The 15,427-nt window shown below is 33.0% G+C and overlaps 2 protein-coding genes across 2 annotated transcripts; one reads left to right on the top strand and one right to left on the bottom strand.

The window, feature by feature from the left end:
- The first annotated feature begins 566 nt into the window (after nt 1–566).
- LOC105326156 (secretin receptor) lies at nt 567–12,774 on the top strand. The gene is made up of 12 exons (XM_066072641.1): nt 567–1,084; nt 2,687–2,797; nt 3,036–3,166; nt 3,339–3,433; nt 5,331–5,496; nt 5,688–5,842; nt 6,310–6,358; nt 6,865–6,951; nt 7,882–7,973; nt 10,802–10,961; nt 11,078–11,119; nt 11,230–12,774. Exons 1-12 carry the CDS (start codon nt 934–936, stop codon nt 11,551–11,553), a joined length of 1,563 nt encoding a protein of 520 aa, XP_065928713.1. The 5' UTR covers nt 567–933; the 3' UTR covers nt 11,554–12,774.
- Nucleotides 12,775–13,597: 823 nt separating this feature from the next.
- On the bottom strand, nt 13,598–14,329 carry LOC136271990 (uncharacterized). The gene has a single exon (XM_066072640.1). The coding sequence runs from the start codon at nt 14,327–14,329 to the stop codon at nt 13,598–13,600; it is 732 nt and encodes a 243-aa protein (XP_065928712.1).
- Nucleotides 14,330–15,427: the final 1,098 nt, after the last annotated feature.

Genomic DNA, 15,427 nt, shown 5'->3' with positions numbered 1-15,427 from the left:
AAAAATGCACGAATGCTGTTGCAGTTTCTTATTTTTTAAAGAAATGATCCGTTGAAATAAATGAGGATTTCTTACGAGAATTCCATTATAACTCTTAATGTTTTTGTGAAAGACTGACATGTTTAGAGACGCAAAAAGTACAAGTATCGCAACTGCTTTCAAGTGGAAACATCGAATCGTGTTGAGGAATGCTACTGTATACGTTTACAAACTCACTGGGGATAACTCGCTACTCGGAATAATCGGAGTATTTTTGACATAAAATATGTACCTCTCGGTTTATTTGTGAATAAAAAAGAACACGTGTGATGTGACAATGTACTTGATAAATGAAATTCTCTCTCTCTCTCTCTCTCTCTCTCTCTCTCTCTCTCTCTCTCTCTCTCTCTCTCTCTCTTATAACATATTGTACATCGTAAAATATATACACTTGTTCTTAGCAGCAACTCAATTTGATTTGAGCATATAACCCTATATTAAAACACAAAATGCTCCTCCCCTAAATAATGTTTCGAAGATACGGAGATCGTTAACGCCTTTTGACCTCTGGTGCATCCTCGAACGTACTAATCATATACAGTGATTATTGAATGGGTGCCCAAGAATCAAAATTCAGGCGACCATGGTGTAACAAATGCTAGTACTGTAGTACCATATAATGTGTTATCTGTTTAATGATATACCTTCCGTTTTATCCATAATAGCTTCTCGACTGTTGGCACCCACCGCCTACAAATCGTGTCTCCAGTTTTGTGCTACATGTATAAAAGTGAACCTTATATTTTGTGCTTATAAGTGTACCATATAGCCGGACTGGCCAAAACATTTATGATTTTTCATCAATAGCTTTTCAAAGTTTGAAAACATAGCGTGTACTGCTATTTTTTGCCTTTTACAAGTGTAGCTTGTAGTTGGACTATATTAAATATAACAATGAGAAGTCGATCCAGTGCTGTTGACTCTTTCCAGGATGTTGGCCCCTATTCGATTAAAACCAGTAGGGACCAACAAAAAATCTTAATTCAGGAGAGGTTGTTGTGTGAAGGGCTTATTGCTGAAGAGAGGAATATGTCAACGTTTAACGGTGAGTGTACAGAGAGAGAGAGAGAGAGAGAGAGAGAGAGAGAGAGAGAGAGAGAGAGAGAGAGAGAGAGAGAGAGAGAGAGGACCACATATGAACATTATTTGGTTTGTTGACGTTTCGAGACAGACGACAGTTACGATCAAAAAGAAAAATAAAAGTTTAAAAATGATAAGAATTTTAAAAATTGTGTCATACACTGCAACCTTAAACCGAAAGTTATGTGATAGATAAATGTAGGTACTGCATTGTATTACTGAAACTTATCACCTAAAAGATGTGTAGAAAAATTTCTTTTTTCTAGACAATTATCTTGCTATTTCCTGGCAACAGGATATAAATACTCTTGTCATATGCGCCGTTTGTTTCTTAATCACATTTCTATATTACTCATAGAGTATGTTTTGGAGACGATAAGCACCCACTAAAGCAAACGTCTCTTAACTTAAGACATATAACTTCTGATGAACTGATCAGAGAATATATACGCCATTTCATCTCCGCTATTTTATCATTGCTGCTACATTGTAATAGTTTGCAACGAGTGGGGTCAACCATCGGGGTCAAACGTTAATGGTGAACATTACATCCATTAGTCATTGTGTGAGTGGAGTCAGTGAAGGTCACTGAAGTAGCGTATCTTGTACAAAGTACAAAAATAGTCCCCCCCCCCATTCTCCGTTATTCTTATATTCTATTACAAACTGTAATAAAAGTGGTCATTTATGCGTTGAGGAAATTTACACAAGTTACGCGGTAGGCTTGAAAACGTGTAAAATACCCCCGCGCGTATTGTAAAAAAATATCAAAACTTGGTAAATCACGCATCCGCGTATTTAATACCAACGCGTAGTGTTTGTTAAAGAGAACACGTACATATGTACCAGTTTAATAGTAGGCTAATGACATCGTGCTGTAGTTTCTTTAATATTCATGGGCATTTATATTTGTGAATTTAGTAAAAATCAGAGTTTGTAGGATGTGCATTCATGTCTGTTGTCTTACGAACCAATCAATTCAATGGAGAAATGACTGTGGATCAACTAAACAACGAAATCAAATTTGTAACGTTTCTAAAGATAATATGAAACGAGTATACTGATTAAATATGTGATGGATAGTATTCCTCTATTTTTAACATAAAACTTTTAACGCTAAATGGCATGTTGTCAAACATATTACGCACTAGGATTTCTGCCTAGGATGAATCAAAGTAATGATAGTACTTTGGTCGATTTCCTGTAATATTTGTGGAACATGACTTTTAAAATTTTCAAAGTAAATAAAACAATTCTTTTCTTAGAAAGTTCTTCTTTTTAACGAGAAACACATTTACTGAGTTTCGAGTTATGAAAACATGGGATTGTTAAACAACTGGATTAAAAAGTTTACTCACGTGGTACATTTTGTCAAGCAAGAATATCATATTGTGACTCTATATGCAAGGTTAAGGTGCGAAATAGTATAATTAATGATTTTGTGATAAACAAATATACATCAGTTGTAGTTAATACTAATAGAATCAAGATTTAGCAAATGATTGTAAATTCTCTATTATGTATTTAATCGTAGCGAAAATTACGACCTGATTTTTTTCTCTGACAGAATCCCAGTGTGTGAGGATTTGGGACAACATCATGTGTTGGCCGCCTACCCCCGCGGGTCAGCTAGCCGTTCGACCTTGTCCCAGCCACATCAGGAATATGGACTACTCCCGTAAGTCCACTTCCGGTCACTCCTGCTTAGAGTGGTTAGATCAGTGTAAAACGTTTGCGATTTTTTCCATGGAAATAAATTGCTTTTTTACATATCATAGTTTCTATGGTTTGATTGGGTTTCAAGGAAGTGGATACCGGTATTCCCCATCTTATTCTTAATAAGTCGGTTGATTGATTATTTTTTCCTTAATCGATTGATTTATTGACATGGTCAGAACACTTCATGTTTTCTCTAGAAAATGCCTCCCGTCAGTGTATGGAGAACGGCACCTGGTTTGTACATCCGAATCATAGCTCCTGGACCAACTTCAGCCAGTGCGCAGGATCAGGAGGCAATAAACATTTCTCAGTTCCGCCTTTGTATGAGGTAAATGTTCTAAAAACCCAAATAAGTAGCAAAGTTTGTATAAAATAAAATGATCATTTCTGTTAGAATATTGCAACCAAAAGTTGTATCTTTAAAGCGTTTTTACATGATGAATGTAAAATATTATTCGATGTACCTTATCAATCGTTTCTTTTTTTGTTTTGATTTCCAGAAATATGCAGAATCTGTTCAGTTTATGTGCAACATTGGGTATGGGTTGTCTCTCGGGTCATTAGTCATAGCCGTAACTATCATGGTCCATTTCAAGTAAGTCCTAGCCACGGATATAACAATTTTAACTATTCAAATCACATTATTGGTAAATACTCTTTTTTAAAAAATATGTATAAAGGAAAATTATCAACTTTTTACCAATTAATTTTATCAACACTATAAAGAATGTGTTCTTTTTTTTCTTTTTCATTCCGTGATGGTTGTATCATTTCGTGCTCACCTGAACCGATGGTATATATATAGGGATATGTTTAAAAATCTTCTCAAGAACTCAATGCTTCAATCTGTGAGATTACAGTGTACTATACAGGCTTCTTCAGATAGTGTAGATTCTAAATTGTAAAATTTAAAGAGGTCTCCGAATTCAACAAACCAAGAAAATTTGGTGATACGTTTATCATATTTAAATAGTTTGGTGATAAGTGTATCCATTAATATTATGAATTAAAATGTTTACACTTAATCGGGATCGAAATTCACTAAATGAAACCAATTTCAAAAGTGTGGATCTTAGTTCTAACAAAGTTTTGGTTCATGAACACTTTACTAGGAAAGACAAAGGAACCAAAGATCGCAAAGATTATGGAAAGATAAACGATATTTTTACAATGTAGAATTCATGTATAGACTATGATGACTTTTCATGTTTAGTATAGTTTATAAAACAGATTAGAATGCAACATCAATGGCAAATGGTTAAGGTTCCTTGACACACTAATAATTTATTTGATGGATCGATAAAGAATCTTTTCTTTAATGCAATTTCACAAAACAGAGACCAGTATCGACTTTCATTTATCTTATATAATACTTTTATATTTTTCAGTGAAATGGAAAAAAAATATTTGACTCATGCAAATAGGGTATTTTAGAGCTTAAAAATAATTTGATGTGAATTATAACTATGAATAAATACATGCCAAAAGATGTCCGGTTATGTCTTTAAATTAAAACAATTCTGAAAATTTAAATTGTTATATGGATAAAACCCACAGAATATCAAACAGTCATATAAATCACTAAACAATCAATGAGATATTACAAAGAAATTAAAATAAACTAAAAATACAAAATTTTAAGAAAAATTGCACTTTATCAAATTTAAACCGATTCTGATTGAAAACAAGTGATCCTGATCAGATTTATTTTGGAAATTGAAATTTAAAAAAAACAATACAGTTTATCCTGAGTAATTGAAATGCAATATATAAGATCAATAAATAAACAAAACCATTTTAAAGCTAAACAACCCGGACGTTGTGCAAAAAAGTGATATATAATTACTTTTTTAATTTTGTTCGGGATCAGTTTAACTACAAGCTCTCATTTCGAAATTAAGATTTTCCAATTTCTCTTGAACTTCACCGGTTTTTTTTTTTTTTAGCAATTTCTTGCTGAAATTTAACCGTAAAGCAATTGTTTAATGTGGGTGACAGTTGATTCATAAATTCAAGAATTGAAGCCGTTCTTGTTTCTCATTTTCATTATTTTTTAAAAAAAATTATAAAGTTCATGGAAAGAAATAACGATATTCTTTTCAAGAAATACAATGCAACGCTTAGTTTTATTACTATTTAAGCATTTTTATATATTCATATCCTCATATGAAAGTCACAGTAACCTTATTTTACTTTTTTATAACTATTTATAGTTCATTTCAGAGTTCTTTTATCTTTATTATGTTGATGCTAAGGATAATAAGATTACTCAGTTGATGCATCTTAGATATTTATATATGATGTTCAACAAGTAGGCTTATTTTTATGAATTGTTTAAGGTATGGTCAAATCTATATGAGAGTTTAACAATTAAAGAGTTTCATAATAAAACAATTTGAAATAGAATGATGTTCAGGAATGTGATGTGGACCATAGGCCTTTTGTCTTAATACCAATTAGTATATTACTACATCTTTGAGAATTTGTTATAGAAAACTCCACTGTGCGCGCAACTTCATCCACATCAACCTGTTTGTGTCGTTCATCTTGCGAGCCACCATGACTTTCATCAGAGACAAACTTCTAGTGAAGTTCGTGGGTTTCCCCGGTGACGTGATAAATGAAAACGGCTTCATTAGATTTAGAGATGACGTCATTGTAAGCACATTTCAGTCCTGAAATACCCTTAGATTTCTCATGATGGTCTTTTCATTTTTAACTTTTAATTTTAATATTACAGGTGTTATCTTGATGTTACATTATTACATTGTTACATTGAAACAGACCCTGTTATAGGACTGAAATGATTGCTACAATAATTTAAAATTTGTGTTACATTGTTTTTTTAGCACTGGGAGTGTCATCTGTTCTTCACCCTATATAACTACATCCTGGCCGCCAGCTACATGTGGATCTTTGTGGAGGCCCTCTATCTACAGATACTCATTTCCGTTTCCGTTTTCATGGAGAAGAACCGGATCAAATGGTTCATGCTTCTGGGATGGTGTGAGTATGGTTATCACGGTTATGTTTATATCTATATAGTTTTTTATTTATCTCACATTGAACGTATAAAGAAATATCGACTTGGCAATAAAATTGGAGATACTAGTCGTACAATGCAAAATAACATCTAATAATTCCAAGACCGTAAATATATCTAACTCACTAGAAGGGGGTACCAGGGGGAACTCACTGGAGCTTGTTGATAATACGGGGCTTGTTGATAATACGGGCAAACAATAATCCAAAACTATTAAAAAATTACTATACGTATATTGTCTGATAATTATTCTGAATCCACATCAGAGAATAAAAAATGCAACAAAATTTTCATTATTTTGTGTGCAAATAAAATGAAAGAAATGTTTTGTATTATCAAGGAGAATTATTATAAGGGTGGCATTACAAATGGAAAATATATCCGTATAATATTACAGATATATCTTTAAATTTTAAATTTTTTTCCAGTATTTCCACTGACTTCCATCTTGCCATGGGTGCTTGTTCGGATTTTAAAGTATAACGAACTGTGAGTAAAAATCTTTAGTTTTGAAACAGGACGTCAAAAAATCATTACAAACGAACTGTGAGTAAAAATCTATAGTTATAAAACATGACGTCAAACAATCTAAATTTTCCCCCTTCTTTTTGTCATTCTATCCTGACCTAACTTTTTGTTTTTGTCTTTCATCATGATGTTATTCTTTAGAAGTACTAGTACTATTAATAAAATTGGATTATATTAGTTTATATGAACGTTGTAATACTTGAATCGTTTAACCCTTATAATAATATGGGGCAAAATCATAGAAGGTCTCTTTTCGTTCGCTGGGACTTTATTTAGTGGATTGAATTGGATGCATGAATTACAATCTGTTTTCATATTTTGTTGAGGAAAAAATTCTTATTGACGACCAGCGGTTCCATACCTAACAAAAGAATGTTCAGCAGTACACTAGATGATTATCTATAACGTATACTTCAAACAAATATGACAATATAATGTATCATTTCAACAGATAGGTTTTTTTGCTTTACAGTTGTTGGAATATCAGCAAAAACAAGCTTGTCATGTTCATCATTTATGGTCCATTTACAATCACAGTATTGGTAAGATTCTAGTGTCTATGGTCCATTTACAATTACAGCACTGGTAAGATTTTAGTATAAATGATTCATTTAAAATCACAGTACTGGTAAGATTTTAGTGTTTATGGTCCGTTAAAAAATCACAGTACTTGTAAGATAATAGTGTCTATATCCTACTTACATTTTTAGTGTCCATGGTCCATTTGAAATGATACTACCGGTGAGAGTTTACAGTATATTGTTCCTCTACGATCACAGTATTAATAAGATTTTATTGTACATGTATATGATTAGATAAAACTCACAGTATTAATAAGAGTTAAAATAAGTTCCAAAAGTTCATTTATAATCACAGTACTGGTAGGATTTTATTCTTTAAAGTCTATTCAAAATCACAGAAGTGGTAAGAATTTTGTTCATGTGTTTATAATCAGTAATATATTGGTAAATTACTAGTATATACTGTTAGTCTGTAGAGATGAACTTATTATAGTAGAACATAACATTACGCAGTCAATCTCAAACACTTGTTACACCACTCAAATTCGTCGACACAGTGAAGTTTAAATGTACGTAATTACACAAAATTTATGTAAAATTTGTTTGGTAAATCTCATTTCATGTACAAGATAGACTCTGTTCTTGAGAAGCGAGGGTTTTTCCACATACTGCAATATATATTTATTGAATACCAATTTTCATGAACTTTTTTATTTAGTTGTTCAACGAAATTTAACTTTATTCAAGTAATTTTCAATAACATAATGTTTTGATAGAATAGTTTACCACGAATTTACGTATTTTTGAAACAGTGACTTTCATTTAATCCACGAAAATTGATGCCCAGAAATATATATATTAAAACCTTGTTTTGAAATTGTTTTGAACTGAAATATTCATTTAAACATTCTATCTAGTCATAAAAAATAAAGGTCCTTTATTGTTTTGTAGATTCAGGTTATCATTTTCACCAACATTGTTCGAGTTTTATATACTAAACTTCATGCATCAGCTGGGCATCAAACAAACATCTTCCGGTATAGGTAAGTATATAAGACTTTCCACATTTTATTCAGTTTTACTTATTACTATCGGTATATTAGTGTGTGTCCGGTCTTTTCCAATTTTACTTGTATTGTTCAACTGCATGTAATTGATGTTATATTGCAATTGGATTCATTACATAATTAATAAAATGAACCTATAATATGTGGTGTTTTTTTGCTCTTTAATGTGCATGGCCACAATTGTTTTTTCTCGCATGAAACAACAAAGAAAGTTTTTTTCTAAATCAATTTGGTTTATATTTATCTGAAAGTTATTCATAATAGTGAATAGAAATGGAAATTATACTGTAAAAAATAATGTCATATACCAGTAGCTATGTTATGTACGTGTAAATGGAAGAGCTTAGAAAGAGTTTATTTAAAACATTTTTTTTTATATTTGAAAGTTTTGTCCATATCACGGATTTGAATTCATTTAATAATTTCAATCCTTGATTAATAATCGGCTCAAAAAATACTCTACTATTTGAAGGAATGTATTTATTTATATGCGGGTTTGGCTTTAAAACATGTTTAGTTAGTTGAATCTTTTAATGAAGGTAATTGCTTTTTCTTATTAATTTACTTACCCGATGGGAGGTAATGCTGAAATGATGTAAATATTTATATCATCATTTTCATAATCATTGTAGCATTCGTTGCTTAAAAAGGGTTAAATTGGATATCATATTGTGTAAATATAAATCGCTTTGATTTCCATTATCAGAAATTAAAAACATCCCTTGGATATTTTTCAATATTTTTATTTTACAGGCGTCTCATTTTGATTTCTTTTATGGTACTTTTCTTAAGCATGTTTATGATGTGCTTATTTTTAATTTCTTTTTTCATAATTTTGGTCATATTGTCGGTCACATGATCAGGTAACGAGGTAGTTAAGATTTAAGTGTCGCTTTCTCTAGATATTGTGTAGATATTGTTCTCGTACGTTCAGAAACTAATATGTGCGATTGATAACATTATAAGCACTACACATACATGTATTGTAGTCATTAGCAATTATAGAAAAAAAAAATTCACACTGAACTTTTCATTTATTACCTTATTTAATAGGGTAAAATTCTATATTTTAAAAGACACATAATCTAAAATTTTAAATTTCAGTTTTTTACTAGATTGATACATGTACATGTAATTCAGATTAACATTAGCCAAAACGACCATAAGGAGACTGGAGAGTCAGCATATTTTACCATCAGTTTTTTCATTGATTTAATTAAGTGACTTTAACTATAAACTCTTATTAAATGAATATAGTACATGTAGTATTTTATCAGCCTTGAATTTTTTGATTTAAAAATTTATAATTTAAATAACTTGCTATTTACACAGAGCTCTTCCTTTTAAGAAGAAAAATGTCATGTTATTTAAAGAATGAATTTAATTTCTACGTATGTTACATGATATAACATAACTTGTGGTAGTTTAGGCTTTATAAACCGCGAAGCGGTTTATAAAAAAGCGTAAACTGTTCCAAGTTATGTTATACTCGTATAACATATGTAGAACTTTAATTTAATCCTTATGATTCAATTTTTTAGTACTCAAATCAGAAAATAGGGCCCACTAATTAGTTAGAAGATGTTAATTTGTACAAAATTTAAACGTAACGTCAAGCAGATTAATACGTTACGCACGTGCGTCGTATTGTGACGTAGGCAAGTTATGTCCTACGATATATACGATAACCAAAATTTTATAGATTCTGAAAGAAAAAGAAGTGTGACGTTTTCTAAAAAATGCATATGAAACTTATGCGTTTTTCTAATCAATGATCATTTAAACCTTCGTTCAGGTAAATGAATCAGACTACACATTAATTACAAGGCCATTAATTGTGATACCTCAAACAGAATGGACAAGGCCACCGTCCCGTCCATGTATTTCGATGCGTTTTTTGCGTCTCCATATTTTGTGTTGTAATGCACCATATGCAACTGTTCACAAAGAGAGAAGAAAACAGATATTACGAAATCATGTTGGACCTGAAGATAGGAAAAAACGGTGCTAGATTGTTCAAATTTAACATTAAAATAGGTAGAGCAGATGGAAATATGTTGTGATGATGGTCATGTCAAGGTGATAGTTCTGCTTTGATATATATATATATATATATATATATTTCTGTTATAATTTGAAATCCACTGAAGAGCCGATCAGGCGAAAGCGCTCTGGATTAAATTTGAAAGAAATGGATTATTGTGTTATCGTCTACTGAAAACATTTTTCTATATCGTTACCTATACCAAGGACTTATTCGTTTATATATATATATATATATATATATATATATATATATATATATATATATATATATATATATATATATATATATATATATATATATATATATATATATCTGTGGGTGTGTGTGTGTGTGTGTGTGTGTGTGTGTGTGTGTGTGTGTCTCCCACGGCCCTGTTCCTTACAGTTAGTGTCAAAAGTGATTCAAAATATGTATGACTTATTGTTGAAAGGTTGTTTTTTTTTGGTAATATCTTTACTGGTTTTCCTAAGAATATAGATACACAGTATATGTACGTAAGAATCTATAAGATTGCTATTCATTCATTTCTCAAAAATTAATGAAATGTTCAGAACCAAATTCTTTGTCATTCTTTGCCACATAAGTTTCGCTGTTAATATATATATATACAACGTGACCAAAAAGATCTTTTTAACCCACAATAAATCTGAGTGGTGATTCTTGAAAACATGTTTTATTTTATATCTTTGTTACTCGAAAGCTATACAGTTAAATCAGAAACCTGTATACTACCGTTCTCTTTTTCTTGGTTTTGCAGACGTTTGGCTAAATCTATCCTCATCCTGATCCCGCTGTTTGGCGTATATAACATCATCTTCTCTCTGAACTACGTGATGACAACATTCGACTATATAGACGAGACCTCCATGGCTTTTTTTATTCTGTTTTTCTCCGAATTGTTCTTTAACTCGTTTCAGGTAATTTTTTGAGGGGGTATGGGGAAGAAGTGTGACGTTTTCTAAAAAATGTATATGAAACTTATGCGTTTTTCTAATCAATGATCATTTAATTTAGAGTTTATTTTTGTCAATAGGGGTTCATCCTCGCCATGTTGTTTTGTTTCCTGAACGCTGAGGTAAGTTTTAGATTGATAATACAGTGTAAATGGTGAAAATATATTAAGTTTAAATAAAAACTATAGCTTTTTTTTTGCAGAATGAATATTCATGTACGCTGACTTTTCAGGTACAAGCAGAATTTAAAAAGGTTTGGCATCGTCATACAACAAACTTGACCGGAAGTGTTAGAACAACACGAACATTTATATCACGCACGCGCAATTCCGTGAAAAAACCTTCGACGTCCAATGGAAACGTGTCGCCTCATAGTGACGTCATCAGTAGTACAAAAAACGAACTCGATTCAGAGTTATTAGCTATTTTTAAAAAGGACCCAAACTTTGACAATGATAACGACATCCGGGTTGTCGACACAGAATTCACTGAGGAGCATTTTCCCAGCATAAACAATAACAAATCAATTTCCGAAAAATGTGACGAGAAACTTTGACACACTGACGCGCATTTTCTTTTTCGGACATGCTTGTCACCCATAGTACGACTTGACTACACATGGAAAAGCAATTCAGTATTATCCAATGTAGAAGCTTTTGAAAGAACTTGAATGGAAAAAGATAGATGGAACTGGTACCATATCGATGTTTCCAAGGTTCTTCAATCATGTATTTTACTTGACTAAATTTTTCTTTGGTGTTTGATTCTTGAATCTGTTGGAAGTCCTTCATTCTTGAAAAAAAAACATGATATCAAGAAAGAGTGGATTTGGTGGTTAACTAGATCAATATAAACACTTTGTTTTTGCCAGGAAATGGAAAAAATTCCATGAGAAAGTTAGACTTTAAATTGTTTGTGTTTTACATGTGTCTACATGCATGTCTACGTGAACTCGTCTGTACACTTGTTAAATGGTGTGCAATTTTTTTTTCTATTATGAGAGTGAAGCTAGCGGATGGTGCTGATATTTTATGAGAACGGCGTTTAATGCTTGTTGTTAAACATTATGTTATGTATGAACTTTTTCATTAACAATAGAATATACTTGTTTTTGTGTCCATGTTTATAAATTATGTATTTCAACACCTCACATCGAAAATTGATGAACATTTGTAGAATAAAAATGAAGTAATCAATAATATTCAGCCTTGCCGTTCATGATCAGACAACATTAGTAATATAGCAATCACCATATACATGTAATACTGAGTTTAGCAACAAATAAGTATGTGAAAACAACTACATATACATAGCTGATAGACGATCGTTAAATCAAAATTCTAGAGCTCTCCAAATCGTTTACTTTAACGAAACCTTACAATAAGTTATAAAGTCATAGTATATAAAAATCGTTATTCTCTATGTACACTGACCCTTTAACTACTCAAAAAAGTAAGTAATACCTCCACCCCAAACTGTCTAGGTGGGCCATCCAGACTTCTCCCCTCCCTATTGTTGGCACATTCTGGAGTGTAATAGCACAGTAGCTGGGGGAGGGGTTCCGACCTTATATGATATATTTTATGATATGATATGATTTAATTTTATGAGTATTACGTCATCATTTCTGCATCCCGCGTAATTCTACAAGTTGTACAAGAGGGAGGTGAAAACTTGTATCATTTTTAAAATAAAGATATCGACTTTGTGTATATCAAACGTTGTTTTATGTAAAGCAGACGATAAATTATGAGACGACTGTGCTTTTGGTTTGATCAAATGCAAAGTATTATTTCAAACTCGGTGAGAATAAACTGAATATGTTGAAAATGTTAATTCTAATTACTTTAAATGTTCGCTTACACGTACAGATTACTTAACATACCCCGAATATTGGTACGTGTACGTGTAAGCAGACTTGTAGCTTCACAGGTACCAGTAGGCGTACACGTTCAAATGCGAATTTTTTTCGTGCAGATCTACATATACTATAGTAATAAATATGAACCGACTAGTATGTTAATTAATGAATAAGGAATCATTCTTTGAGTATTATCAGATGATAATTTTGGTCGAGGCGTGGTCAAATCCAATAAAGCCTGAACAGCTTTATGATAGATTTGACCAGGCTAACCGAATTAATTAGTTCATAATATTTAAAGAATGATTCCTTATTAATTATATTTATATACTTTTCAGCAATTGTACGATCAAATATTAGAATTAGAAATATTTATGTAATTTTCATTTCTTTTAATTATGCACACCCCGGTTGCTCCCCAACAAGATGTCATTTAAGTTTATTGGAATTTATTACAATACAAATACGATACGCAGTGTTATCACAGACAAAGACACTGAAAAATGTAAAAAATTAGTGTAAACTAGTGCGACCCAGGAAAACGCACATTATGTCGTAATACGAATTGACTCGATAAGGTTTTCTCACCTAGAGTGGCGAAAAAGATGCACATGCTTGTAGGTATACTGTTCCCCAACTACAAACACAATCAGAAGACTATTAAACCCAACTCTGTAGAGAAACCAGAGCCATGTCAAAGTACATGTACGTTAAGTGATTTATACTACTTACTTAGTTACTAAGGCCTGTCCTTCCGTGAGAAACATAGGCCACCAGCAACAGTCCTCAAACGAACACAGTTCTGGGCTGCTCTGGTGGCACTTTTCCAGATCATATCTAGTGACTGTAGGTCTGCCTCTGCATCCCGCCTCCCGAAGTTTCTTGGACGTCCCCTTTTCCTCTTGTCCTGTGGGTTCCAAGTAAGGGCTTGGCGTGCAATGCTAGATGGTGGTTTCTTCAAGGTGTGTCCTATCCAGCCCCACTTCCGACGTCTTATTTGAATCTCCATTGGTTCTTGTCCTGTTTTCCCCCACAGGTATTCATTTGAGATCCTCTCGGGCAATTTGATGTTGAAGATACCCCTGAGACAGGTGTTAATCGAAGGTCTGTATCTTCTGCAGGTTTGTTTTGTTGTTCTACAGGTCTCCACTCCATCTAGTAGGATGTTGGGGTTAAGAATCCGCAGCTTGGTGGTAATGCAGATGTTTTTAAAGGCCCATACGTTTTTAAGCATGGGGAATGCAGTTCTTGCCTTGCCGATTCTTGACTTGATGTCAGAGTCTGTGCCACCCAGTCTGTCCACCACACTCCCAAGGTAGATGAAGGACTCACCTTCTTTGATGGACTTACCACCAACTGTAACTGGTATTTGGGCAGTGGTGTTTATCTTCATCGATTCTGTTTTCTTTAGGTTGATCTTTAGTCCAATTCCTGCTGATGTAGTTGTCAGGCTAGTTGTCTTGTCCTGCATCTGATTGTGGTTGTGTGAAAGGAGAGCCAGGTCATTAGCAATCTAGTCAAGTTGTGTCAGGAGTGTCTTCTGTATTCCATTCCCCCTGTCCTATGTGGTAGTCTTCTCAGAATCTAATCAATAACAAGGAGGAAGAGAAATGGCGACAGCAAACATCCTTGACGAACTCCTGTTTTGACTTCGAAACTGTCAGACATCTGGCCAGCATGGGTAACTCTGCATTTCATGCCTTGGTACACTACAGCCAACCCGGATCCCGTATTTTCCCGCGACACCGTGATGTGTTTTAATCCTTTCCGCGATACACCGTCGCGGTATTATCATCACGGTGATCGCGGGGCCACGATTTTACCGCGATGGTGTAAGACACCGTAACACGTGCTGTAAGAAATCTTATCGAATGTTGAGACCCTCTCTCTCACTTTCTCTCTGTCTCTCATTTCAAATATCTAATGTTTTATGTGAACTGCTTAAGTACAACATGTAAATACTTCTGGAAAATCGCAAAACTCTTACTGTTAATGTATTACATTTAGCTAGGTATTGTTTTTGATTTGATTTGAACATATTTTATTATGTTGATATATAAATGGATAAGGCAGCTTGTAGTGCCTAGGTAAGCCTTGGTCCCCACGGACTGATGAGACTTTCGTTACTACTCAGGGCTTTTCCCGTATTGTTTTCTCTGACTAGATGGTGACGTTCTTGCAGACTCACAAAAGTTTTATCCAGTTTTTGGTGTATATTGACACCTCCGACTGATACCTGGTTAGATGTAGATATCAAACAGTAATCATGCTAAGCTTTAGAGTACAGGCATGCCGGGAGAACATGATGAAAGTCTCCGAGAAAGGCCCTCTAAAATAGATTGCAGAAAGATTGGTGTGGTTTTTTTCCACGTTGATAAAAGATACAGAAGAGTGCGAATATTACACGATGAACCGACAAATCAAAAACTCCTAAGTACATTTTTATTTGCTTGTTTCACTGATTGACTGTTTTATGTTTTGCTTATTTTCGAAAAAGATACACAAATCACCAAACCCTTGACTGCAAGAACATGTAGTTAATCATGGTTTTTAACTTTACTAAATACAT

The sequence above is a fragment of the Magallana gigas genome, chromosome 10 (genome assembly GCF_963853765.1).
Source record: "Magallana gigas chromosome 10, xbMagGiga1.1, whole genome shotgun sequence".
NCBI lineage: Eukaryota > Metazoa > Mollusca > Bivalvia > Ostreida > Ostreidae > Magallana > Magallana gigas.
The sequence above is the reverse complement of the archived record's forward strand: the minus strand, read 5'-3'. Positions and strand labels throughout refer to the sequence as shown.